This window comes from Sphaerodactylus townsendi, linkage group LG01, assembly GCF_021028975.2.
Source record: "Sphaerodactylus townsendi isolate TG3544 linkage group LG01, MPM_Stown_v2.3, whole genome shotgun sequence".
Taxonomy (NCBI): Eukaryota; Metazoa; Chordata; class Lepidosauria; order Squamata; family Sphaerodactylidae; genus Sphaerodactylus; species Sphaerodactylus townsendi.
Window position 1 is genome coordinate 50,351,816 of NC_059425.1, and position 27,408 is coordinate 50,379,223.

General features: G+C 41.5%; 1 protein-coding gene across 3 annotated transcripts in view; it reads right to left on the minus strand.

Moving 5' to 3' along the window:
- CAMKMT (calmodulin-lysine N-methyltransferase) overlaps nt 1-27,408 on the minus strand; it is a 323,624-nt gene that overhangs the window by 293,728 nt on the left and 2,488 nt on the right. For 2 of the 3 annotated variants that reach the window (XR_007243344.1, XM_048482876.1), the window contains exons 2-3: nt 19,929-20,104; nt 8,079-8,143 (exon numbers count right to left, since the gene is read on the minus strand). Coding sequence is in view for 2 of the 3 variants with exons in the window: in XM_048482876.1 (XP_048338833.1) it covers nt 8,079-8,143; nt 19,929-20,104 (241 nt within the window). In the remaining variant the exon portion in view is untranslated. Of the gene's footprint in view, nt 1-8,078; nt 8,144-19,928; nt 20,105-23,975; nt 24,046-27,408 lie in introns of all 3 variants that reach the window. The other variant, XM_048482886.1, reaches the window with a different exon arrangement.

Below are 27,408 nucleotides of genomic sequence, written 5' to 3' on the forward strand. Positions count from 1 at the left end.
CCACTTCCAAATACAGCAGTGTTTATCAAAATCACATGAACTAAAAATGGTTTCTAAAATATGGCATGGTAGTCAACAATTATACATACACACGTTAAGTATGTCTGGCTACTCCTACAAACTCAGCCACCATAATAAATATTACCATTTTTTTCCACACACTGTGAAATACATTTAATAAAGTGATTGTCCTCTCCAAAACTATGAGCATGTTTGAATGCCCTAATTTTATTAACAATTAAACTCACATATACAAAACTGAATGGCCTTCCCTGAATAACAAGAGAAGTTTATAAGCCTTAGACCACTTGAACACCTGAGCCATTAGCAGACTAGAACTACTCTGAGCAAATTAGCAGTAATGGTTGCCACCTCTTCCAGAAAACAACACACACAAAAATGCACATTTTATTTATTATTAGGTAGATGGCTACTGCTAATTTGCATACATTAATTCATTTAAGCATGTGCACATTACAAATTGCCCTTTGTTTAGCACTGAAGCTGAGTTTTAGAAAGAAAAACTCAGCAGGGCAACAAAATGGCCAGGCAAGTTAGAAGCCATATGGTGGAAAGACTACTGAGTCGGGCCTGTTGAGCATGAAGATCCCCATAACCAATTCTACCACACCTTATTGATTTCTCTGAGCACTCTGCCTGTCAATCTGTCATGTACTATATTTTCAAAACATGGCAGAAATGGGAGATGCCCCAATTTATAGTCCTGTAGCATGGAAGAATTAAGACACTATACTGCTTGCAACTACCATATAGGAGAGAGATGCTGACAGGCATCCCTGTTTTGCACTCAGCAACAAATCCACTTCATCCTCTCTCATAAGCTTCCTGGCCAGGCACATACATTCAAAAAGCTACCTCTGCTTTAATAAGAACTCTATCAGTAACCATCTCACTTTTATACAAATGGTTTATGAATCATAGTTTATAGACAATTGTCACACACACAAAAAATTACCAGCAGCATGCCAATATGCTGTATGGCAACAACTACTTAGTACAGCAGCAGTTTATCACCTACTAACTGTACACTGTGTAAATAGAGCCTTAACATAATACTTGTTTATTAATCCACACACAGACGATGTATTTTAGAAAAGTATGCATAGAGAGAGATGCATTAGGTATTACTGTCACGCTTTGCAAGAAAATAAAGACTACCAAAGAAATACATACAAGAAATAGTTTCCTAAGCCAAGATCAAGGAACTGTATCGTTTAACCCCCGAAGTCTCTTTTTTAAAGGAAAGAACTCTCCATTCCCTATTACATTTTCAAGTAGGCTTCTGCAAGGAAAAAGTTCAGGGTAGATGCTTCATAAAATGGGCACGTTTTCATAGGCCCAGCCTTAACAAGCAATCCAAGGATGAATTAGTTCAATCTAATTTGTTTTCTCAAGATGACACTTATATGCACCAGGCAATTGCTGGTAAATGTTATTATGCACTGCTTTAAAGAAGTTTATTTATATTTAATATAATGCTGCCAGCTAGTGGCAACATCTTATTCTGAACTAATATCTAGTTGACTGGATACTTCTACCATTCGGCTGTGGAAATTTGTTGACCACTTTAGAGAATGTGATGCAGAAAGGAACATATAACTGCATTACACCAAGCATATATTAAACCACATAATAAAAGCTAAGAAATACAGACATTATTACTTTATCTCCAAATAAATGGCTTGGACAGTGTAAAAAGAACAACCCTACGCAAACTCAGGAAATGCTTTGTCAGCAACACAATGCTATTTTAATCCGATGGTATAAACTTTAGGAGCCTCATGTGCCACACTAGTATACCTGTCCAGCTGAAAGCCTGAACATTGAAAGGGCTCTCCCAATGCAAGCCCTGTCATTTCAGATAGAGATGAGGAGAGAGATTTGATTTTTAGTTCGGCCACCAGGAAAAAATATTTAAATAATCAGAAGAAATAGCAGAACACCGTTTCTAAAAATGTCCTTCCTCTCAAAGGCTGTAAAAACCTATCCACTGCAGTATTGAAATGTTTCAACATCCATGGTGGTAGGTTCATCCCAGCAGCACTGAAGGTATTTAATGCTAAGGTGGTTCAGTACCTTCTGTATGGTATCCCCGTCTGGATCCAAGCTTGGCACCAGAATTTGGAACGTGTTCAATCAAATTTTCTGAATAAGATATTTGGCATCCCACGTTGTGTCCCTTACAGTGTTCTTTGCTTGGAATCAGGACAGCATTTACTAGAAACTGGGGCATGGGCTATAACATTCAAGTTTGGGTTGCATCTATGTTTCTGTTCAGATCTGGAAAGTTTTAACCTTGCTAGAAATGAGGGAGCTCCAGCTTTCGAAATGGTGGTTGCATATTGAGAAAAAAATCTTCTCCTTGGGTTTTTCATGGAAGTCTCTGAATATGCTTACCGCCACAGAGATTTATCACCGTCTAAAGACCAGACTATATGATCTGGAATATCAATCCTCTTTTGAACACAGCGCAAAGCTCTTGCTCCCCGATATACCTTAGGATTATTCCCCAGAAAACAAGCTTGACTGTATATTTGGAACAACTAGTTGATTATTCTCAATATTCCATATAACAAACATCGCTGCCGGTACTGTACCTATACATCAGACTCAATTTCTCATATTTTGCTGTATTGTTCAAAGTATAACAACTTTAGAGCTGACTTGTGGGCTCTATTACCAACAGGATTCACACTATTCTCTGATAAAAGAAAAATGTTTAAGCTCTTGAACAGTTCCAATGTATAAATTTCAGAAGCAGTTGCTGTATTTTTAAGGTGTGTTTTACATTGTAACAATGAGTGATTTTTAATGCATCTGGAAATGTTTGAAATTTTATTGATTATATGCCTATTAAAAGTTCTGGACTGGAAAAATGTCCTTCAGTAACAGTTGTAATGGTTCCTTTCAAAATAGTGAAATTACCAAAAAAAAAAAAAGTATTATCAAGAAGTCCAGAGCATTCTCTGTTGTTTTGTTCTCCAGTTTCATACTCTGCTGACATCAGCAATTTCAATACACACACAAGTTCTCTCCCCTAGTGTTGGTATTATTCCCTTGGCAACTTGTAAATCCAATGAAACTCCATTCTCCTGTAGATCTGTGAATTATTTCTCCTACCTGGCAGTACTTCAAGATACACATTTCTTTAAGCACTGTTTGGACTGACAGCAATAAAGCCTGAGGCATCCAGACAGGACAAATGCTTCAAAGTTGAGACTGAATTGCATGAAGCATTTTTCCTACACAATTACATACCCTTTACGATTCTGTTGATGCTCTTGTTGTATGGAGGTCAAAAGTTAGTTTGTGAAATTGACATTTCTCTGCTCCTGAAATGTCAGTGTGCAGTGAAGTGTAATCTCAAGTTCATAAGAAACAAAGACAAATTTCAAGGTGAATCAGGCCTATTTAAGAAGAACAGTTTCATGTTACTGCCTGTAGAAGAAAAAATGTTAGCTTCATCTTGATTTTGATTGAACTACAGAAATATCTTTTTTTATTTTTATATGGGCTGTAGTTAAAAAAAAACCCTGCAGAAACACAGGAAATACGTTATTTTAAGCATTAATAATTTTACATAGTTAAATTTGCAAATATATTGCTATCAAAATAAACAAGATACACACTCTCTCTCCCCATGCTCATGTTTCCAAGGCCACTGTCTGTCTGCATTATCCATGGCCAGTACTAAAAACAAGACAACCCAAATGAATCATAGCTTCCCGCATGCTACAAAACAGAATAGGCTTCCATACCATACTATACCAGACCCTGATGGTGTGTACTCTTCCATTTGAAATCCCAACCCTTCACTGATCACACGCCTTAGGCAGAGAGTTTCTGGAAGAATGCTTATGAGCAAAACGATGGTAAAGTGTCTTTCCACAGACAATATGCTCACAGCTCTGCTGTTTGATTCCCATTAAAGCCCCTTTGAAAGGCTCTATGCATGGGGATCTTCTGGGGAGGAGTACAGAATGAGCCAGGGAAGACAGAGGAGGGGAGAGAAGGGGAGGGGGAGAGGTAAGTAGGTAAGCAGGCAAGCATGGACTGGAATAGCTAGATATGAGTCCAGTAGCATGCACTTTAGTGACCAACAAGATTTCCGAGGTATACACTTTTGAGAGTCAATGCTCCCTGTGTCAGATGCATTTGGGCTAGAAGATCTGGAGCAGCAAGAAAGTAAATGCACACATGCAATAAGTGGAAAATCAAGGCTAGACCAAAAGCTCAGTGTTATGATGAACTAGAATGACACTTTGGCCCACTGAAATTAGTGAATGCATCTGTGCATAACTCTACATAAGATCAAGTTGTGAGAATAGCTTTAATCTGCAAAAAGCAATTTTTAGACTTGATCTGAAAGATTCACAATCTTCTCTGATTTTACGCATAGCAACACCAGTGTGAAGTGTGCTTTTCAGAGTATGTCGTATCCTTGCCAAAGCAATACCATGCCTAATTTCAGTAGTGGCTAGAGATCTCCTGGAATTAAAACTGTTATAGTTCCCCTGAGGAAAATGCCGCTTTGGACGATGAGGCGTATAGCATCATACCATGCTGAAGTCCCTCCCCTCAGTGGCGCAGCTACAAGGGGACGGGGAGTGCGCTGTGCACCAGGCGCACACCTGGGGGCACAGAAAATCGCCCCCAGGCCCCTCCCCCATGCTCTTGCGGCGCTCCCACCCCCATCCCCCTTCACACACTTACCTTAGTTCCTTTCCTTTTTCTTGAACTTTTTCAGGCTGCAAAAGGCTTGTTCTCAGTAAAAATGGCCTGAGGTACTAAAATTCCCAGGAGACCTTGGGGCTCACAAGGTCTCCTGGGAAATATAGTTCCCATCAGGCCGTTTTTACTGTGAACAGGCCTTTTGCAGCCTGAAAAAGTTCTAGAAAAAAGAAAGGAACGAAGGTAAAGGGGGGAAGGGGGAAGGAGGGCGCCGCGGGGGGCCATGGGGCCGGGGGGACGGAAAATATAGAATGCGCACCGGGCGCAGTTTGGCCCAGCTATGCCTCTGCCTCCCCTTCCCAGACTCCACCCTAAAATCTTCTGGAATTTCCCAACCTAGAACTGACATTACCAAGGACAGGCAAAGATAAAAGCCATGAACTGCTATTTGCACTAGCTGACACTACAACAGGATGGGGAGCTGTTTCTGTTGGCAGCAGATGGTCATAAGCCTTGTAAGAAAGGATATAAATTATGTGGAGAAAGATTCTGACTGGATATTAGGAAAAAAATTACAGTAAGAGTTGTTCAACAGTGGAATCGGCTGCTTAGTAGGTTATGAGCTCCCCCTCTCTGGCAATCTTTAAGCAGTAGTTGGACAAACATTTGTCTGGAATCCTCTAGGCCCGTGGTGGCAAACCTTTGGCACTCCAGATGTTATGAACTACAATTCCCATCAGCCCTTGCCACCAGCCAATTGGCCATGCTGGCAGGGGCTAATGGGAATTGTAGTCCATAACATCTGGAGTACCAAAGGTTCGCCACCACTGCTCTAGGCTGATCCTGCATTGAGCAGGGTTATGGCCCCTTCCTGCTCTCTGATTCTATTCTACGATTTCTACAAAAACAGTTCCTAAAAGAAACAAGGGATGGATAGTTTTGCAGTTTGGAAGGATGAGATGCTGACAGTTATCAAATCTAAGAGAATACTTCTGTTGCTTACCAGTGGGTAAGTGGTTTTCTACGGATTCAAAAATGTATTCTGTGCCCAGTGACATATCTGCAACCCTACTGCAGAACAACAGGTTTAAAAATTAGGAAGGAGAAGGTAGAAAAACTTTTAAAAGGATAGATCGGGCTAACTACTCCTGTGCATTGAACTTTCTGTATCATACATGACCCATACACAGGTAACTAAGGCCCCAGGTAAAAAGGAAAATTTTTGCTGCACACCATGTGCACAAAAGGGATTATTATACCTCTCTTTACAGCAACAGCATATCATCTGGCAACCTGGGGAAGATGGAGCAGATGACACAATAGAGCAAATCCAGTGCAGAATAAAGAGGCAGTATGGGAATATCTGGCTACTCTAGATAAAATCTGGTCTCCAGGGACTGATGAACTACATTCCAGGGTATTTTTTTAAAAAACTGGCAGAAGTAATCTCAGAAATAGTGGCAATAATCTTTGAGAATTCTTGGAGAACAGAAGTCCCAGCAGACTGGAGGAGGGCTGATGTTGTTCCCATCTTCAAAAAAAAAGCGGGGGGGGGGGGGGGGAAGACCCAAACACTTACCGCCCAGTCATCCTGACATCAGTACCAGGAAAGATTCTGGAGCAGATCATTAAACAGTCAGTCTGTAATCACTAAAACTCAACATGGGTTTCTCAAAAATCAATCATGCCAGACTAATCTTATCTCCTTTTTTGATAGTGACAAATTTGGTAGATGAAGGAAATGCTGTGGATGTTGCATACCTTGATTTCAGTACGGCTTTTGACAAAGTCTCCCATGACATTCTTGCAATCAAGCTAGTAAAATGTCAGCTAGACAATGCCATTGTTAGATGTATTTGTAACTGGTTGACCGACCAAACCCAACAGTGCTCACCAATGAGTCATCTTCATCCTGCAGAGAAATGACTAGTGGGGTGCCACATCCTGGAGAGAAGTGACTAGTGGGGTGCCGCTAGTGAAGTCCTGGGCCAGTGCTAACCAATATTTTATCAATTTCAGCCCATTTGTCCTGGAGATGAAGGACCTTCTAGCCTCCAGTGAGAGCAACTCCCTTGGATTCCCACTGTAGAATAATTGTACAAACGTTTATCTGATATGTGGCTTTTACAAAAAATACCGGAGAGCTAAAAGATGAACAACAGCTGTTAATACAGTGTTAGCAACTATTAATTAAGAAGACAACGTTTAAGGGTGGGTTGAGAGATGTTTTAAAAGCCGTTTAACCCTTCTAAGGGTAACAGCTAGTTGCAAGGCAACAGACTTCAAATAAATTTTCTCTTTAGAATTCAGCATAACTTTTTGAGACTGGGGGTATTTTGAATAGAGGGCACACTAATCAGATTTGTACATGACACCAAATTAGGAGGGGTCAGAAATGTAACAGAGAGAAATGTACGGCACCACACTTAGGCCAAAAAAATGAAATGCACCAATATAAAAGGGGCAACACCTGGGTTGGCAACAGCACATGTGAAAGAGATCCACAAGCTGAACGTGCAATTCTGGATTGAATAAATAGGAGTATACTGTCTAGATTAACGGGAGTAATAGAACCACTCTGTTCTGCATTGGTCAGACCTCACTTAGAATAGTGCATCCAGTTCTGGGCACCACAATTCAAGAAGGTTATTGACAGGCTAGAGAATGTCCAGATGAGGGCGACCAACATAGCAAAAGGTCTGGAATCCATGTCCTAAAAAAAACTCTTCCAGAGCTGGGTATATTTAATCTGGAGAAGAAGGGATGTCTCGTTGAAGAAGGAGCAAGCTTGTTTTCTGCTCATCCAGTGACTAGAACACCAAGTAATGGATTCAAACTATGAGAAAAAAGATTCCACCTAAATATTAGGAAGAACATCCTGATGCTAAGGGCTGTTGAGGGGTGGAATATGTTTTCTCAGTGGGATGGTGGAGTCTCCTTCTTTGGAAGTTTTTAAACAGAGGCTGCAGGACCATCTATTGGGAGTGCTTTGATTGTGTGTTCCTGCATGGCCAAGGGTTGGACTGGATGGCTCTTGTGGCCATTCCCAATTCTATTATGGGTAGTTTCAGAAAGAAGTTGCTTATGGGGTGAGGACTGAGAAGCCACAGATCCAGAAAGATGTTTGGACTGCACCAACAGGAAATTGTTTGCAGCACAGAATGATAACACAGAATTTGCTTATATACTGAGTGACCCACAGCTCACATTGTGTACCAGGAGTTACGAGCATTGAATGAAATAAAGCTACCACTATCTAAGCATATGGCAAACATTATACTATTTATATAGGCATAGCAAGTTAATAGAATTGACACAAATGTTGCATATAATGGCATAAACTATATTTCTACCATTAACCCTCTACTTAAAGATATAGTACTTACAAACATTTCCTGTATTGTCAAAACTTGTCAGAACATCTTCAACGTCTAAGAGTCCACTGTGACATCTATGGAAAAAAGTCACCACACAAAACAGAATTATTTGTCATTCCTCCTTTTTTAAAAAAGAAAAGAACACAGGTTATATTCTCCACCAACATCTTAAAAAATGTCTCGCCGCTAGAGGGAGAAAAAAAAGAAAAGAAAACATTGTGCTAACATACTGTCAAGTCTCACACCTTGAAGCAATAAATGGACTTTTTTTGATTAGTGGCGTTTATTGATCAGCATCAAAGCACCCAGCTTGTACCTGAAGAAAGCCACGGATGGAGCCAAGGAATAGAAAATCTTTAATAACTTTAATTTACTCATGATCCTCTTTACAGTTGTGTAATTCTTTATTTGTCTTCTTGATACTGAGCTATAGTCTTGCATTGGCAATTTCTGCTGAAGTCGTTCAAAATCTTTGCAATTTTCTGCCAGTAATGTTGTATTATTTGTGTATCTCAAATTGTTGATCTTCCTTCCATCAATTTTCACTCTTGCTTATCCAAACCTAATCCAGTTTTCCTTATAATATGTTCTGTACAGAGAGGAAGGGAGCCATATTCCAGGCTAAATAAATATAAAATAAAACTTTTTTATTTTTACAACTGAATTAATTTGCTTCTCCAGCAATAATGCTTGATCAAGTCTAACTCCTAGACCCATGGCGGCGAACCATTGGCACTCCAGATGTTATGGACTACACTTCCCATCAGCCCCTGCCAGCATGGCCAATCCCACTAAATTTGGGAAATGCAATGCCCCACAACTTTTCCAATATCACCTTTGTCTCATCAGGATTTCCTTTCAACTTGTTTATTCTTAGCCATCTGACCACAGCATCCAGACACTGGCTCAGGATAGCTACAGCAGTATCAAGTAAGACCCAACACCCTGGGAGCGCCTTGCGAGGTCATGACTATGATGTGGTGGGGGTATGGCGGGGGAGTTCCAAGGGTGCAGTACGAATGCACACCCCGGGCCCAGTTCCCTCTCACTCCACCCCTGGTATCAAGCACTGTGAACAAAGAAATATAGAGCTGGTTGTCATCAGCATAGTGGTGATATCCAACTCCAAATCCATGATAGATTTCTCCAAAGGGCTTTACATGAAGATTAACCAGCATGGGAACTGAAAATGAGCCTTCTGGAAACGCACAGGAAAAGTTTCATACTAATTCTCTAGCAACCCTATGAGCTTGATATCATAAACCTACATGCAAAGGCCACCCATTAATTATCCATAGAATGCCAAGATCTTGAAAAACAGCACACTGAAATCTGATGCATTATATTTCAATTCCTTTTATACCCGTAAATTAAACCTACCCATAGCAATTCTACATTTATTTTTATATATTTATGTTTGAACCAAGCAATAATTTATTCTTGCATATATAAGATGACTCTCAGTCAATGGCAAATTCATGCTTGACTTCTTACCTTTTCTCCACTTTAGGGCAAGATCAAGACTATAAGCTTCCCAATTCAGCAGTAGCCATAGTAACAGCAGTAATACACAAAGAACACAGCCTTCATTTCTTTTTGATGTGTTTATGTTTCCTATTCTGTCCCTCCTATCAACTATATACATCCCAAGCAAGACTGTTTAATTCAAGTGTGCCTTTCAAGAAGTTCAGTTGAAAGAATTCTTCCAAAACATAATTCTCAAACAAAAAACCTGAGATGATATTATTATTATTATTATTATTATTATTATTATTATTATTATTATTATTATTATTATTATTATTATTATTATTATTTTTATTATTTTTATTTTTATTATTATTATTAAGCCGCCCTCCCCCGGATACACACTGAGATTTAAGAAAAAATTAAGGACTGCATGAAGTGCCTTAACTTCAAACGCAAAATTCACAGGCAGCCTCATCCAAGGCCCTCAGCGGCAGGTTGCAGTGGTGCCTGGGGACCCCATGTCCCCAGGCAGATACGCCACTGGTGTGCAGCTGGTGTGCAGCAGATACGCCACTGGTGTTCGCCACCTCCAAGATGACTTTCTGGAGGCCCAGGGAACAAAAACTGTCCCTGGGGAGAGTAGAAGCCATCAGCCTGCAAGGAGCCCGGAAGGGCAGAGCACCACTGCCGCCAGCCACGGAGCTGCCCCACCACATCCTGGGGTAAGTGGTGGAGGGGGGCAGTGGTATGGCCCACAAGTACTACTAGTCTCACTAGTACAAGATTGCTGCTAATGTGTTTTATGATGTCTCCCACTGTCTCCCTAGATAACTACATCTGTGCTGAAAGACTCATAATTGTTGGCTATTTCTTGCTCTCCCCAGGGCGTGGGGAGGACAGAAGCTAAGCCAGCCTGCAGGAAGCCCAGGAGGGTGGAGTGTCACCTATGCCTGCCACGGAGCTCCCCCCGCGACCTGCAAGTCAGTTCCTGCTCTTCCCAGGGCCTGCAGGGAGGCCGGGAGGGGGCAGGGCTCCCCCCAACATGACTGAAAGGCGTGCGCCCCAGGGACTTGGGTGTCCTCATGTCCCTAGGATGGTACACCCCTGCCCTGGAGCATGGCAGTTAGCAGGAGAAGGTAGTCCTTTTGTGCTTGTTCTTGGACCATGGTGTAAACTCCCAGACTTCTTGGGTCAAGGGTAACAGTGAGATAACTCAGTCTTGACAGCATCTGGGAAGAATGGACAACTACCTTGAGGTCTAAGCACAACCAAATCTATTGAGTTCTGCTCCATCTGTTTTTCTAGGTGAGGGGTAAAGAAGCTGCACACCAGTGGCGTATCTGCCTGGGGACATGTAGTCCCCAGGCACACGTCTTTTGGTCACGTTAATAAATGGTGTGCAGCCACCGAGCCCCGCCCCCTCCAAAGCCGGAGCTTTTGAAAGCACAGAGGTAAAAGGGGCGAGGCCACACCCCTGACCACCATGCAGGCCAGGGGGCGGGGCCACACACCCCTTCCATGCAGGCAAGCCAGAGCTTTTGGCTTTTAAAAGCCCCAGCTTGCCTGCATGGAGTAGAGGTGGGGCCTGCCCCCTGCTCTACATGGAGGTCAGGGGCATGGCACCACCCCCTTCTTTTAGCAGGCCCAGTCCTGCCTTGGACTATCTTTTTCCAGTTATGCTGATCATTTTAACAACCTACCCATGATCCTTTGCTAAATATGCAAATTATCAAAGGTTCATGGGTATGTTGTTGAAATGCTCACCATAACTGGAAAAGATACAAATGATTATAAAAACATAAAACATAGAAAAATAGGCCCAAGAAAAGTGAATATGGATATATGGGAAAAATGGAGAAGTAAATGGATGCCAGGCATTCTGGATAGAGCCCCAGTGGCAAGCGTGACTGGAATAGAAGGCTGGAAAATTATAAAGAATTTGAAGGAAAAAGGAATACATAAAGTGTCTGATTTAGTTCGTGAAGGAGAAATTATACCATTACAAAATCTAATAGAATTGGGAGGGAGAGAGAATTGGCTGGCGATAAGAGGCTTATGGGAAAAATTAAGGAAATTTAGAATAAAAGGTGATTGCATAATAACTCAATGGCTAAAACTCCATGAAATATTAAAAGGGAAAATTATAGGATCAGTATATAAGTATATGGTAGAGGATAAAGAATTTATGATAAGAACTTTAAACCAAAAATGGGAGAAAGATAATATTTTAGATGAAGAAAAAATAGAAAGAATTATGGATAGTATGAAGAAGTTAAAGATTGAAAAATATGTGGAACTAGAAAGAAAGATTTTACTTAAATGGTACAGAACCCCAATACAACTAGCCTATATGATTAAAGGATTAAGCCCAAAATGTTGGCATTGTGGAGAAAAAGGAGCATATCATACTCATATGTGGATAGAATGGTGAAAAAGTTTTGGGAAAATATTTTGAAATATGTAGAACAGTTCGTAAAAGTAAAAATTGATATAAACAATGATTTATTAATTGTGGGGATAATAGATTATATAAGAGTGAATAGAAGTTTGGAACCAATGTATAAAATAATGATTAGAGCAGCACACGCAGTGTTGGCGCTGTGCTGGAAAGATAACAAAAAATGGACAGTTTCAAAATGGATGGAATACATATGGGAACAAATACAGTTAGAGATCTTTGAGAGACTGACAAAAAATAAACTATGGAAAGAAAAAATGGAAGATATTATGAAACTATGGACAGTGTATGAAAAATGGATGGAAGAAGCCGGATTTAACAAAGAACTATGGAATAAGAGAATAAGAAGAATGAATCTCCTGCTGCTTGCATAAAATAATCAATAGAAAAGGGGGGGAGGGGGGAGAAAATGGAAAAATGTATAGATGAAATTAAGATATTGATTGTAACAAACGTATGAATATTCTATACAATAAAAGTTATAAATAAAAAAAACCATAACTGGAAAAGATAGTCCAAGGCAGGACTGGGCCTGCAAAAAGAAGGGGGTGGTGCCACACCCCTGACCTCCATGCAGAGCAGGAGCTGGGGCTTGGGGGTGGGGCCTGGGGGCCTGCCCTCCCGAGCCCTGCCTTTGTCCAAGAAAGCCTGGAACAGGGCCACAGAGGGGTGGGGGCGGCCAGAGATGGAGCTGTCTACAGGCTCCTTTTCCTACTCATATGCCTCTGCTGCACACTTGTGAATATTGTGAGTGAGAAACCTGCCCAATCACCCTAAAAGTATATTTTCAACTTTGAATGTGAAATCTGCAACAAAGTGCAGAAATTTTGGGATTAATCACATTTTTCATTGCAATGTATCTATTCCTTACTGCCTTTGAATGTGTCTGGTTTTCTCATTAATCCATATTGTCCTGTTCAGGAATCAACTGGAGAAGGATTCTGTGGGTCTACTACCCATGCTGCTGTTCAACAGCCTCCATAACTGAAACAGAGATGGTCTTGAATTTGGCATAGAAGCCCCCAGAGTTGTTTGTTCTTAGAGATTTCAATGTTTAGTGCTCAAATAGGAACCACTTAGGATTTAATGGCTAACATGACAACCATGAGTTGTCTCAGAATATTTCTTACCTCTGCCTCAATTTTAAATTGTTAGTTTGACATGACAAAGATAAAAAAATTAAAAGGGAGAAAAATTAAAAATTAAAAATGGATGACGAGGGGGAGGAGAAAATGGCCGAAGACTGGACAGCTACACAGGCATGTGGAGAAAGAGCAGGTGTTCAGTGGGGTGGAGAAATAAAGACCATTTCAACACAATCACACATTCATGGGAAGCTGACTCGGAATTGGCAGGTAGAATTGTGGTAAAAGTGCTCGGGAAAAGAGTGAAAGAACAATGAAAATGTGTACAGAAATTTTTTTTTAAGTAACATTTGGTGGCAAGATCCACTGTAAATAAATCCTGCAGAAAAGGCTATTGCCAATGAAAAAGGTTAGTGAGGTTTGTGTCTGTCATGCATAAACTTCATTTTTTAAAACCAAAAAATAAAGCATCTGTTTTTCTTACTATTCATGGTTTTTCTGTCCATATATTATTTTTCTAGTAAGACTTTACTAGTAAGCTGAAGTTCTAAAAAAGAGTTTTCACACATGGTCAACTACTTTTGAAACATCAGTTCATTAACTATTTAGTTCTCCCCTTTGTCTTCCCCCAAGAATCTGAGCCTGAGCTAATTTCTCCCAATAATGTTCAACAAAGATTCACAATTGGAATAGAATTATTGCCTTTTGTAGCATTTTTCTAAGATTAAACATTTGCTGTAAGCAACCAGCAATGCTTTTTCTAAGTTAGCATCAAATTTACTGATCAATGGAACCCTGTTTCCACTCTAATTGCCTGCAATTTTACAGTGAATCCATAGTCAACAAATAAGTGAAAAACCAATAATACTACATTTACTAGTAAAAAAAAAAATTCAGTCCAAGGGAGAGATATCATGGTCTCCTATTCAACAAGTCTTCGGAGACAAAACATATCTATTTCCCTCTGTACCCAAAGTACAACACTTCTTCCAAGGTTGCAGAATTTACTTAACTGCTTAAGGAAAGCCACATTTAAAAAGCCATTACTATTTTATGCTCTGTGCACAAAAACAAACACACAATATGAGGTATAACTATATCCCACTTTATTCTCAGTACTTCTGAACCTGTAAGACTGTCTGTCCCACCATTGTTGTACCAGCCAGCCCTTGTGTATTAGGAGCGATGCAAAAGGTTTCCCTTTCTACCATCCCATTTTCTCCACAGCATGAGACTCAACAGGTCAAGTGAGAGAGTGAGACTACCAAGATACCTAGAGGATGGCAGCTGGCCAGCTTGCTGTTTTCCTGGGCAGCTGCCATAGTGGTTTTGGTTTTATTCTCTCTTCTACATGGCTAGCTTACTGTCCTTCTGGCAGCTATGCACGAACCAGGAGGAGAATCTGTATGTGGCTTAATGGTGGGGCAGTGGGTAGGGGGGAAAGATCAGAAAAGATGTCTCTGTGGCACAAGGCCCACAGCTCAAGGTGGCTTATAAGCCTGCCCACCCACCAGGGCATGCAGGTGCAGCTGTTTCAAGGTTGGGAACATTTGCCAACGAGAAGCCCTGGCCAACAACACTTTTGCTCACATTCCCAGTTTTGCTCACATGCAGCAAGCTAACTGGGGTACAATGTTCAGAAGAGCCAACTTTTAAGTACCACCGTAACTAAAGCAACCCCAAAATGGCATTTTTAATAGATGTTCCATTTTGCTGACATAGTTGTCTTCAGTACTGAATATTCAAACATTTGTTTCAAAAGCTATGTAAGTCACTATTTACAACCTTCAGATTTCTTTAATGATATTGCCTAGCTAGTCAACTTCCTAAAAAGAATAAGACACCTGAAGTGGGACTTTCTCCCCAAATAGGACTGAAAATACAGCCTATATTACTGAATATCCAGAAATTTGTTCAGTCCTTCACTTTTTCTAAAAGCACATTGCAAAACACTGTTTTACTCCGCTTTCCCAAGCCAAGCTCTGCTTTGTGACATATACTTTATCCAGTTTCCCTAGAAGACAATCACATGTTCACTGGGAATAAAAACAGCAAGAGAAAGGAGGACAAACTGTGTGCACAATTTGTCCACTCAGGACAAACAATGCACAAGTGGAAGGAATTTGGTCTTTAGGCAAATGGGGAAGCAACCTGAACAAAGGAAATAATTTTCCCCTCTAGGATGTAATTTAGACAACTTACAATTTGCAAAATGCTTATAACATATTTATTATATCACTGTTATAATAAAACCCTCCATTTTCAACCTGATTAATCTTTCAGTAACTGGAATGTTCTGTGGTATGGAAAACAAATCCTCCTTTGCAATTAGTGTTATCCCTAACTAAGCATTTAATTTGGATTTCGGCTTAGACCTGCCATCATCATTCTCTGTGATCCAAGCCTGGAGTTGGAAGCCTGGAAGGTTGCAACAATAAGAACACAATAAGAGATGCCACTCAGATGGCAAAATGATCTTCAAGGCCTCTAGTACAATAATTCCAGCTTGGTTCATAGCATATCTGAATATACAATTTGATCCTTGTTGATAGCCTTTGAACTGATACAGCTTGGCCTTTAGACTGTTTGCCATGAGCCACAGACAACCTTGTGAACTTTCTACAGTATTTAGCCCTGTCAAGATAATACCTAACAGCATGTAGATGCTCAGCAGGCTTTCAAGAGAATGATACTGAGTCTTGGGAAAATTCAAATCTTTCTTAATCAAATGTCTGGATAAAATCCAAATTTTACCATAGCCTTTGCATATTAGTATCATGGAGAGCCAAGGTCCAATACTGGAAGAATTACTTTGAGACACAATACAATAAAAAAGTTGTCTGAAACAATACAGCCATACTAAACACTACTAACAGGAAATAAGCTTGTGAACAAGCTAGTGAACAAAACTCCTCGGAAGAGAAACTGGTTCTATCATATCAGGCAAATTTCAAGGCAGGGCTCCACAACTTTTGCCTGGGTTTAGCCATTATTTACAATCACTACAGACATATCCCCATCCTCAGTACACAGTAGGTACCAGAAGAGTCAAGGAGAGAACTGGAAAGGGTTGTTTTCTCAGTTACTGCATGTCCTGCATGAATTAGCTCTGCTCCAACTTTTATTTTTTTAAAATCAGTAATATACCCTTCAGCCCTCATAAGGGCCACCAAGGCAGCTAACAAATTAAAAACATAATAAAACATCTTAAACACCATTAAAACCAACAAGACATCATTAAAACCCCAGCTAAAACACACATACAAAAAAAACACAATTAAAACATTGGTCAGGAAGGGAGGATCACTGAGAAAATGCCAAACAAAACAAAAAAGTCTTCATTCAGTGACAAAAGATGACAACAGAAGGGAACAGAGAAGTATCTTTGGGGAGAGAATTCCAGAGTTTCAGTGCCACGACCAAGAAGGTCATCTCCAGGATTGCCACCTGCCTAAGCTCAGAAGTCAGAGGCACCCAAAGCAAGGCCTCTGTTGATGACAATGAGCCAGCCAACCAGCCACTAAAAACCAATTCAATGATATTTTCATGGATTCGGTATTCAGCCTTCTAGAATGCTTTAAGCAAGAAACAGGCAACACTTCACCCACAGGAAGTCTAACAAGGGGCTTTATAAAGGATATATAAGCTTTCGTTTTCTTGGTGAGGAGCATAAACTTCAGATGTGCATTAAATTAAAAAATGATGCGGGGAAAAAGCTATAAACCTAACTCTGGTAACTCATCAAAGTGCTTTGGTGAGAAGTCCAAGTTTTATAATAGTTTTCTGCAGGGTTTTAAAGTTGCTTCATGCCTGTGACTGTTACATCGCTGATTTCTGTGGGATGCCACAGTGTGATCAAATTCTCCTTACTGGAAGTATCCCTCTACTTGCCCAGCCAGCGTACTCTGACATTTTCTGATAACCAGGTCACTAAGAGAGGAAGCTACAATATTTAAAAAATAATAACATAACTGGCCATGAAGCTAAGAAGATCAGAGAGGAGATGCAATCCTCATATGCCTAAAGGAAGAATTAAATGCAGCAGCAGTGTTCCATCTCTTCAAGAGATCATGCCATCAAACATGGAAGACAGTGGCACAGATACCATGGACCGCTAAAAACCAAATCAGTGAGTTCGAGATCAAATCAAGTCTGTAATGTCCCTAGAAGATAAAATGACTAAACTAAGGCTGTCAGGGGGATGCTATCTACTGACTGAGATGCATTCCCGGAATCATGCAACTGCTTAAAATAACAAATTGCTGCTGCTATTAAGATATATGTAACCAGCCTGCTATATGTATCCACTGCCATCTGCGCATTCTTTCCTTGATCGTTGCTTTATGGCTTCACATGCTTGAAGACAACTAGGCTTCCCCTGCCCCTCTTGTCCCATGGGAATAATGTTACATTCGTTATCTCCTGGGGCAAGAAGCCAGGTGGCTTTCTCTTGCAACCTGTTGGCAACCTTGAGGTGTCTTAGCTCCAAAAGCTGTTTTTCACAAATTCTTGGAAAAGCGGAAGGGAGGCTTGCTCGGGGGATAAAGGGGAAAGTGTGGTGCACCAGCGTGGTGCTTCAATGCCTACTCAATAAATGCTACTGATCAATATTTCAGAGTATGTTATATACCTAACAGGCTGTCTACTTTGGTCACATTGTGTCCGATTATGTACAAAGCATCTGCTGTGTGATGGGGCAGGAAGAGCCTGGCTGCTGGAACTGCCTGGGAGCAGGAAGAAAGACACTTGGAAGTGGTGGCCAAAGGCTTGTATTGATACATCAGTATAGTTGGCTTCTGCAAAGGAACAACCCAAGCTGGAAAAGAAAGGGTTGGGGTTAGAAAGGCAACAAGCAGGGTATGTTTCTGGCTCCACCCCACCTCCCCCACTCTGATTCTGCCCTCCCTGATGAAAAAACAAGCCCCTCTCTTGCAGCAGAGAGAGAGAGTGAAAGAGAGAGTGGGGGAGAATTTCAGCTCTAGTGTTGCAATTCCCTCTTGTGATGAGATCTGTGCTTTTAAAGCTGTTGATAGGCAGAGTTACGAGAACCAGAAGAACCAGAGCCCCTTTGAAGCTCCAGCAAGCAGCTGAACAGCATGCACAAGGCTGCCTCCTCACATGTAAACAGAGAAACATGAGGAGAGCCCTCTGCAAGCCCAGTGTGCAGAGAACAGCCTGGGAAATGCTGGGAAAGGTTGAAGGCAGCAGGAAAGGGGAAGACCCAACATGAGGTGGATTGACTTTGTAAAAGAGCCCATGACCCTCAGTTTGCAAGACCTGAACAAAACTGTTAAAGACAGGATGTTTTGGAGGACATTGATTCATAGGTGCTCCAGGAGTCAGAAGTTACTTGACATATAATATGCTATGCAGAGAACTGGTAGAGGCTTACCCCTGCTCCTGACTACTATTTCCCTGTTTCAAATTACAACCCCGAGCCATTTTTCTCAATATATTTCCAAAGTGCTGGAAGGAAACAAGGGAAAGAGGATGTGCATGTGGGTTCAGATAAGACCCAAATGAATCTCTTCCTAAAGATCCCTGTCATAAGCTCAGTTTGACATAATGCAAAACCATGTTCTATTTTAATTCTAGTAAGTTTGTTAAACTAAGGATTCAACACACAAGCAATTATTTAAATGTTTTCTTCTTTCGCCTACCATGCCTGCAGAGATCCCATTGGTATCCCTTGTTGTGTTACAACAAGGGCAATACTAGGACACAAACAAGGATATCCATATTTCTATATAACACAAAACCACAAAGACTAACTAGGGTTAATAAACCAACTTCAGATCATGGTTGTGATCCTTGTTTGACATTCTTTCAGTATCAATCAATATGCTTATTCGGTCTTCAACCAGTATTAAAAAGGATAAAACAATAAATAAATATTTAAATATCCAGAATTATACAATCATTCCCTCTCGAGTGGACATGCTAACAGTATACACAATACAACAACAAGCGGCAACAGTGACAAGATCTTAGGTCAACATTATCTTGTGGCAAATATTCCTTAAATAGTAACCCCTGGCCTGGATGGCCCAAGCTAGCCTGATCTTGTCAGATCTTGAAAGCTAAGCAGGGTCAGCACTGACTTGTACTTGGATGGGAGATCACCAAGGTATACCAGGATCAGAATACAAAGAAAGGCAATGGCAAATCCCTTGTCTCGGAAACCCTACTAGATAGTCGTAAGTTGGCTGCAACAATGGCACTTTACACACTCACAAGTAGTTAGTAGAACTGTCTACACTAAAACTAGCCATCACACTAGCCATAATGACAGTGTGGGAAGACTCCAGCAGTCATGGCAGTGCATTTAGGCCAATAAGGGGCCCTAGAGAAATGACAGAAATTCCAGTGGTGCTGGATGAGAGCTCAAGTACTTGTGGAGGTCTACTGGACAGTAGTCTTCCCCCTCTACTCCTAACTATTCATCATGTACAACCCTGAATGCAGGAGGATGGTACAATGACCAAAAGATTACTGAACGATCAAAGGGGATTTTCATACACAATGCTAAATGCCCTGTGTTTTAAAGCAGCTCCTAATATAAATGTAAAACTCTCATTAAATCTCATTTCAGCCAATTTCCAAATTCACTTCTACATGATGTACATTCACTTCTCAAACAGAATTCACGTGTGAGCAGACACTGATTTCACATATGCAAATACCATGACATTTTAATTAAGAGGTAAAGTGATATGCATTATCTTAATTAGACTAAACTCAGTTCAAATGAAAATTCAAACTAGTAGTGATTTTATTAAACTTTTAAGATTTTTATTCTTCAAATTGACCCACATGACAATCGCAAAAACTGGACTGACATCTTACCTTAATGATATACTATACTGAGGATAAAAGATGCTTTTGTACTGAATCCACGTCTCATCATCAACTTCTGTTGCCTTTCTGCTGTCTTCGCTTATTGAGAAGAGATTAAATGAAGCAAATCTCCTTACTGAAACTTGCTGAAGATGCATACCCTTCACATGTTTTTGCTTCAAAACCTTTAAAATTAAAATACACATACATATTTATTATTCAATTTAATTGAACAACATTGAATTTTAATGCTCAGAAGAAAAATTATACAAATTGCAGTTTCTCATACTCAGAAAGCTGTCACCTGACCATATGTATCTTCACAACTTCAAGACTAGACTACTGTAATGCACTCTATGGGGAATCCTTATACACAGTCTTGAAGACCAGCTACAGAATGTGGTGAATTATACATTAAAGGGTCACTGGGAGATCCAGCAGATGTGCTGAATGCTGACCTCTTGTTGCTATCAAAGCACATTTCAAGATATTGGCTTTAATCTAAGACCTTTCATAGAGCACACAGCATATCTAAAAGACAATCAAAACTCTGTGCAGATAACACTCAATCCAGGGATCCAAGAACTGAGTGAGGCCATGAACAAGGCTATATATACTGTCCCTGTTTCCAACTGCCACCAGCTTTTTCTATCTACAAGCTATACAGCCTTCAACCTGCAAAAAAAAATTAGGGCTCAGATTGATTAGAGCAGGGGTAGGGAACCTGCGGCTCAAGAGCCGCATGCGGCTCTTCTGCCCTTGCACTGTGGCTCCACGAGCCGAGCCGCCGGCCCCATCCTTGCCCGCCCTGCAGGCAGCAGGGCGGGCGCACCAACTGCCCATGGTCGGCTGGGCCGCGCTGCGGGCTTCCCCTCTCGCCCACCCTGTTGGAGTGGGGCGGGTGCTTTCCCTGCGGCCGGTGAGGCCGAGCCGCCGGCTTCATCCTTGCCCGCCCTGCAGGCAGCAGGGCAGGCGCATCCATGCGCTTCTCAGAATGAGCAGAGTAAAAGGTTAAAAAAACCCTATATATATAGTGTTATCTTTATTTTAAAAGTCAAAAATTATTTGCGGCTCCAAGTGTTTTCTTTTCCCATGGAAAACGGGTCCAAATGGCTCTTTGAGTGTTAAAGGTTCCCTACCCCTGGATTAGAGAGTTATATAAACGTATGCAGTGGAGTATCTGCCTAGGGACAGGGTGTACCCTCTGTACCCGGGCACCACTAATCTGGTCACGTGGGGGGGCACAAAATCGGCCCCCCACATGTCCAGGAAGACGGCAAGGCAGCAGTAAGTCCTGTTGCCTCGTTGTCTTCGGGCGCCCTCAGCTCCGCCCATGTCATCATTGATGTGGGCAGAGCCAAGGAAGCCCGAGGACACCACCCCCCAAGCCTCGCCCCCCTCCCAGCTCCAAGCCGGCAGTCCCTTCTGCCCTCCCCTCTGGGTGCCATTTTCCCATCATACGCCTCTGAACATATGCCTTTTACATATATAGATTTCACACAAGTCATCAAAAGCAGGAAGAATGGCAGTACTGTAGTCAAAGCTCTGCTGATGACCTGAGTTCAATTGGATGGAAGGTTGACTCAAGGTTGACTCATCCTTCCATCCTTCTGAGGTTGGTAAAACGAGTACTCAGCTGGTTGGGGGTAAAGGTTAGACAACTGGGGGAGGCAATGACAAACCACCCCATAAACAAAGTCTGCCTAGTAAATGTCATGATGTGATTTCACCCCTTGGGTCAATAATGACCCAGTGCTTGCAAAGGGAACTATCTTTTATCTTTTTTGGGGAGAAAAATGGAATATAAACAAATAAGGTGGGAGGTTACCAAGTTAAATGGGCACTGTGGGAATTCATACTCAACAACATGAATGGGTGGGAATCCCTTGCTTCTATGCTGCTGTACTATGAGCCCAGCCAAGTCAAAAAGAAGTCAAAAAGTAATGCACAAATAGATACATAGGAAAAATTGAGGAGTTTCAGAAGTAACTAGGGAGGAAAGAAATATAGCAGTGATGGCGGACCTTTTAAAGACTGAATGCCAGTGGCAGAGCAAGGGGAAACTGCATCTGGGGCGTGTGTGCACCCTGTGTCCCTGCCACACCCCCGCCCTGCACTGGAATGTCCTGAAACACCCCCGTCCCGCCCCGGAACACCCTTGCCACACCCCCGCAGGGGCGCGCGCCCAATGCGTTGTATACCCCTCATCCCATTGGTGCTATACCACTGCCAAGTGCCCAAACTGGGGCGACAGCTCGCGTGCCCATAAAGAGGGCTCTGAGTGCCACCACTGAAATATAGCAATGCACTAGAGAAGTTGGAAGGCTCTGCACAGCTGCAGGGCAGGATAACAACTTGAGACAGGGGGCAGCAAATATCACAGCCTCAATTCAGCTAAGAAGGAAGTGGCACATTACCATCACCACCACCCCACTGAATTGATCTTCCATCAATTGATGATAATCAGAGTGCTATTGAAAAAAATACTCAGAGTACTCATGGAAAAAAGGAGTAGACAAAGTGAAGTGTAGCTCTATCTGATAGTGTGGCAGAGTGGTTTTGCTCTGTTTCTGGGAAAAAGGAGAATAATCAACTGTTAGGCCTGTCTCTGGTGATGAGCAGACTTTGTACTGTTGTTTTGTTCCTTTAAAACCAACCTGCAAATAAATATCTTCCCAGTTTTTTATATATTAATCCAGCCTCAGTGATCTCAATAATCTTCTTGTCCACCACAAAATTTATCTCACGGCAGTGAACCCAAAGCCTATATACTTGCTACTTGTAGAACACCTGGAAATTAAGAAGGTTTATCGTTCAAAATGAACCTAAATCGCAAATATTGTAGGAGGCTGTGTGTGTTCCCTCAATAAGAAAAAAAGGCTTGTCATGAATTGTCATAAAAAGGAAGAACAGCTCAAACATTATCTTTTTTACTCAACAGAATGTCACTCTTCGAGCTAATCAAAAAAAACCACTTCATTAAAACATTTTTAAAATGTCACTGATTCCTAAGCAAGCTTACCCTAAGTAGGTTAGTAGGAAAAGGATAAAATTGCTACTAAATCTCTTATGTCAACACAATTCAAAATTATACCAACATAGTAAAATAATTATGCCATCATTAAATTTAAGTCAACATGCACTGTTGTAACTATAATGGCAAAAGGATGTGGGAATGGGTGAACTGTAATAAGAGATACGTGGTAGAGGAAGAATAAGAAGAGTTGGATTTATATCCCCCCTTTCTCTCATGTAAGGAGACTCAAACGGGCTTACAATCTCCTTCCCCCACCCAACAAACACTCTGTGAAGTGGGTGGGGCTGAGAGAGCTCTGAAGAACTGTGACTAGCCCGAGGTCATCCAGTTGGCATGTGTTGGAGTGCCCAAGCTAATCTGGTTCACCAGATAAGCCTCCACAGCTCAAGTAGCAGAGCGGGGAATCAAACCCAGTTCCCCAGATTAGAGTGCGACTGCTCTTAACTACTACACCACGCCAATTTAGTTGCTGTTCTAGCCCATCCATGAGCAAGTCCCACAACTCCTATCTGTATAAGGCAACATTTCTGCCACAATTACTGGTAAGTACATGTCCACTAAAATCAGTACAGCGCCTAATATTATAGGCAGGGATAGTTATCATGAAAACTATCATGTGCCCTTATCGCGTTCTTCTTCTTACATGTCCCTATTGCTATACGATTAGTGTGTTGCTCATTAGATTGGGAGGCAGGCAGCTCAGTCCAAAGGGGCAGAGAGGCAGCCAGGGACGCCACTGTAGAATGTCCCTCTCAGCACCAGCGCATCCTACTGCAGCGCGGAAGTGATGGGCTGGGGGGGAAACTTCCTGACTCCAGAGCCAAAGAGCCATGCAGCTCCCCTGCACCAGCCTAAGTGCCTCTATCCCAACGTCCATGCCTCTTTGCGTAGTGCTGCTGGCAGTGAAGTCTGCATAGGAGTCATGCCACATCCAATGTGGTTTCAGCTCCCCCTTTGGATTGCAGCCCTAGATTCTAGCTTAAATTCACATTCAAAATTATTGACCTTAATCAACTCACCAACTCTTTGCCTCATACGATTCAGAGTTCTTTTGAAAATGGGAATGTATGTGAATGCCATCCTGAGCTCCTTGGAGAGAGGAAAGTCTGAGTAAAAATGTATAGTTTTTAATGGATGAAAATGAAACAATAATAATCAGCAGGATACCCAACTGGTGTGACTTTCTTGCTGTGCTTCTCTTTGGTGTCTTCCACGCAAGGCATTACTATCCTAAAGTTATTTTATTTTATTAAATTTCTAGACCACCCCTCCCCTCTCAGCCTCGGAGCAGTTTCCAACATTAGATCTTAATACAATGATAACATCTAAAAACAGTTAAAACTATCAACGAACTAATCATCAGTCTGCAAACCAAGATGGTGAGTTAGCCCTATCATTGAGGCCCACTAGATCGTAAAGGAGAACAAATTTGTCTGAATAAATGGGGATGAAAAGACAGCAGGATGGGGCAAGGGAAAAACCAAGATGGCAACCATTGGTACTTCAACCACTTTTTGATTGAGAGGTGAGAAAAGGGTGCAATGGATACTGAGAGAATGGTTCTTCTGTTATACTGTGTTTTTTCACAATGGACTAAAAGAGCACAGAATCTTAACTAGTTGTGCAAAGCTCCAGTTCAGCAGCAGATCTCTCATGTGAACTGAGTGGCCCATCACATCCAGCAAAGCTCTAGTATCAAACCAATTACAAATAATCTAAATATAAACTGAGAACCACAGATTATTAACAGTTAATTGTACAGAACTCAATAGCATTTCAAGTTTAAATAATTATCCTGGAAAAAATTACAAATCTAATTTATAAGGGCTTGATCACACTGTTCACCTATCTTAAAAACAAGGGCAAAAAGCAAAAGATGACATATCTGTTCAGGACTGACAATGTTAATGTTTTGAAAAGGTAGAAAGACAGCCATCTCTGTTTACATGATGCCCTCCAAGTGAACTTCAAGGATCACTAACTTATCTTACACAGTCATTCTAAATTAATGTAGCCCAGGGACCAATGTAACAGGCACATTTCAGAAAAGCAAATGAGAATGGTCATTAAGGAAACATAAAAGGAAAGGGCTGTAGCCTAAATTCTTAAATAGTCTATTGCAGAAAGTGTACAAAGAGCTATGTTCAGCACAAAGAGTGTCAAATTCCATAATATTGGATAGATGGGAAAAATACGCAGACACTGTAGTTATCATACCTACTGTTGGTATCTAAAATAAATTTGGGTAAAGTACCAACAATATTTAGAAATGTTCATTTAAAATAGCTTCTAGCTTGATTTCAATTTTTTTTAAGTGCAGTTCTCTAACCCATCTGCAGCAATTCATCCAAAGTTACTGGAAATGTTCTCTCTGAAAAATGAGAATACTATGAACCTAAATACAAAACTGAACCCAGGCAGCCCAAACAAGTGGAATAAGTTACATGGAAGGCACTGTAAACAAAAGGTTTGCTGAATTCTACTTCTACTTAGACCTCAAACATCCCAGCCAGATGACAAGATGGCCATGATTGCCATATATCAAAACAATGAATCCCTCTTCTCCTTGTATGCTCTCATTTCTCCCCATGCTTTGCTAACGACTTTGTGTGTGTTAAATGCCATCAAGTCACTTCTGACTTACTCCATCCCTAGGAATTAATGATCTCCAAAACACCCTATTGTTAACAGTCTTGCTCGGATCTTGTAAACTGAGGGCAGTGCTTCCGTGATTGAATCAATCTATCTCATGGTGGGTCTTCTTCTTTTCTTACTGTCTTCAAGTTTTCCTAGCATTATTGGATTTTTCAGTGAGTCTTGTCTTCTCATAAAAATGTGACCAAAGCATGATAGCCTCAGTTTAGTCATTTTAGCTTCTAGGCAGAGTTAACGCTTGATTTGATCTCAAACCCAGTTATTTGTCTTTTTGGCGGTCCATGGTATCTGTTCGTGACTAATTTACCTAAGAACAATTCTCAACATGTAAATAGTCTTTGTGTTATAAAAAAAAGCACAGCAATTATTAATTCCCATTCTGCTTAAATAGCATCACCAAAAAGCAAGGGGGGAGTCCTTCCCCTCCCCTTTCCCAAGAGAAATTGGTTCTGTAATAAGTATTAAATTTATGTATTATGTGCCTTCACTTCTCTAACCAATGAAGACTGAAGTCATTTTCAGATGTTAACAATGTTTGCAGATTATCTGTGCGTTAAGCAATACGTACTGTCCTCATTAGATGTGAATAGAGGGAATCTCCTACTGTATAGAATGTGAACATGTACCCTGATAAATTTAGGTATACTAAAGCTGGAAAGCACAAATGTTTTGCTATTCACACAAAATAGCAACCACGCTTAGAAAGCACACATCACACATAGAGTGATCTCCCATACTGCATGGCTGGCCCAGAAAATCATGACTGAAAAGGGTTTATAGTGTCTGAAAATTAGTAGAACATGGCTGAAACAAACATATGTCCCTTCAGCAGAAAGCTTGAGAAATCTGGACAGCCATCTTCCATACAAAGGCTGCATCCCAGGCCCTTTCCCCACTTACCCTTGTTGGAGGGTTGCTGCGGGCAATTCACAGCGCGCGCAATTCCTGGCGCACGCCCCGGCTTCCCCATCAAAAGGCGCCATTTGAAAAGGCGCCAGGAATTGCACACGCTGAGGGGGCGCGAGAGAGGCAGCGTTGGGTTGCGTTCTCGCCGCCCCTGAAGTGCGAGGGAGGCAGCGTTGCGTTCTCGCCGCCCCTGAAGTGGGGAGTGCAGCTGGACCCCGTGCTACTTTAGGAGAGTAGCACGGGGCTTAAGGTTAAGTGGGGAAAGGGCCCCAGTTTCAGCTAAACCCACCAAGAAACTCTCTCTATCTTCATCTGCCTTCATATTCAAACTTGTGTTGCACTAAACATTTATGTTTCTGGCTTTCTCAGATTTTGTGGGAACAGCATTGTGCTGCTACAAGCTAGACACTGTCAACTTTGATAGGTTTGTGGTAGTTCACCATTCTGTCTGCTCCATGCCCCCAATTTTCTCTACGGCGGATTCCGCATGGGCTAAAAACAGCGGTGTAAAATGGTTTAAAATGGTGTAAAAGGAGTCTCAAAGTGGCCTATAATCACCTTTCCCTCCCCACAATAGACATCTTGTGAGGTAGGTGGGACTGAGAGACTTCAGAGAGAACTGTGATTGGCTCAATGTCACCTAAGCTTCATTTGAAGGAGCAGAAAGATGCGTAACGGGGGGGGGGGGGGCTCAAATCCCAGGCGCTGCTGTGGGGGCACAGGAAGATTCCCCATCCCGATCAATCTACCCCGCCTCGCTGCCTAGAAGTAAGCTAATCTTAATTTTAAAGAGGCTTTTTTTCAGAGGCAGCAGTAGGGGAAATGTGGGTCACATTTCCCCCCTTCTGTTGTCACTGGTAGAAAAAGCCTGTAGTTGCTTTAAATTTAATA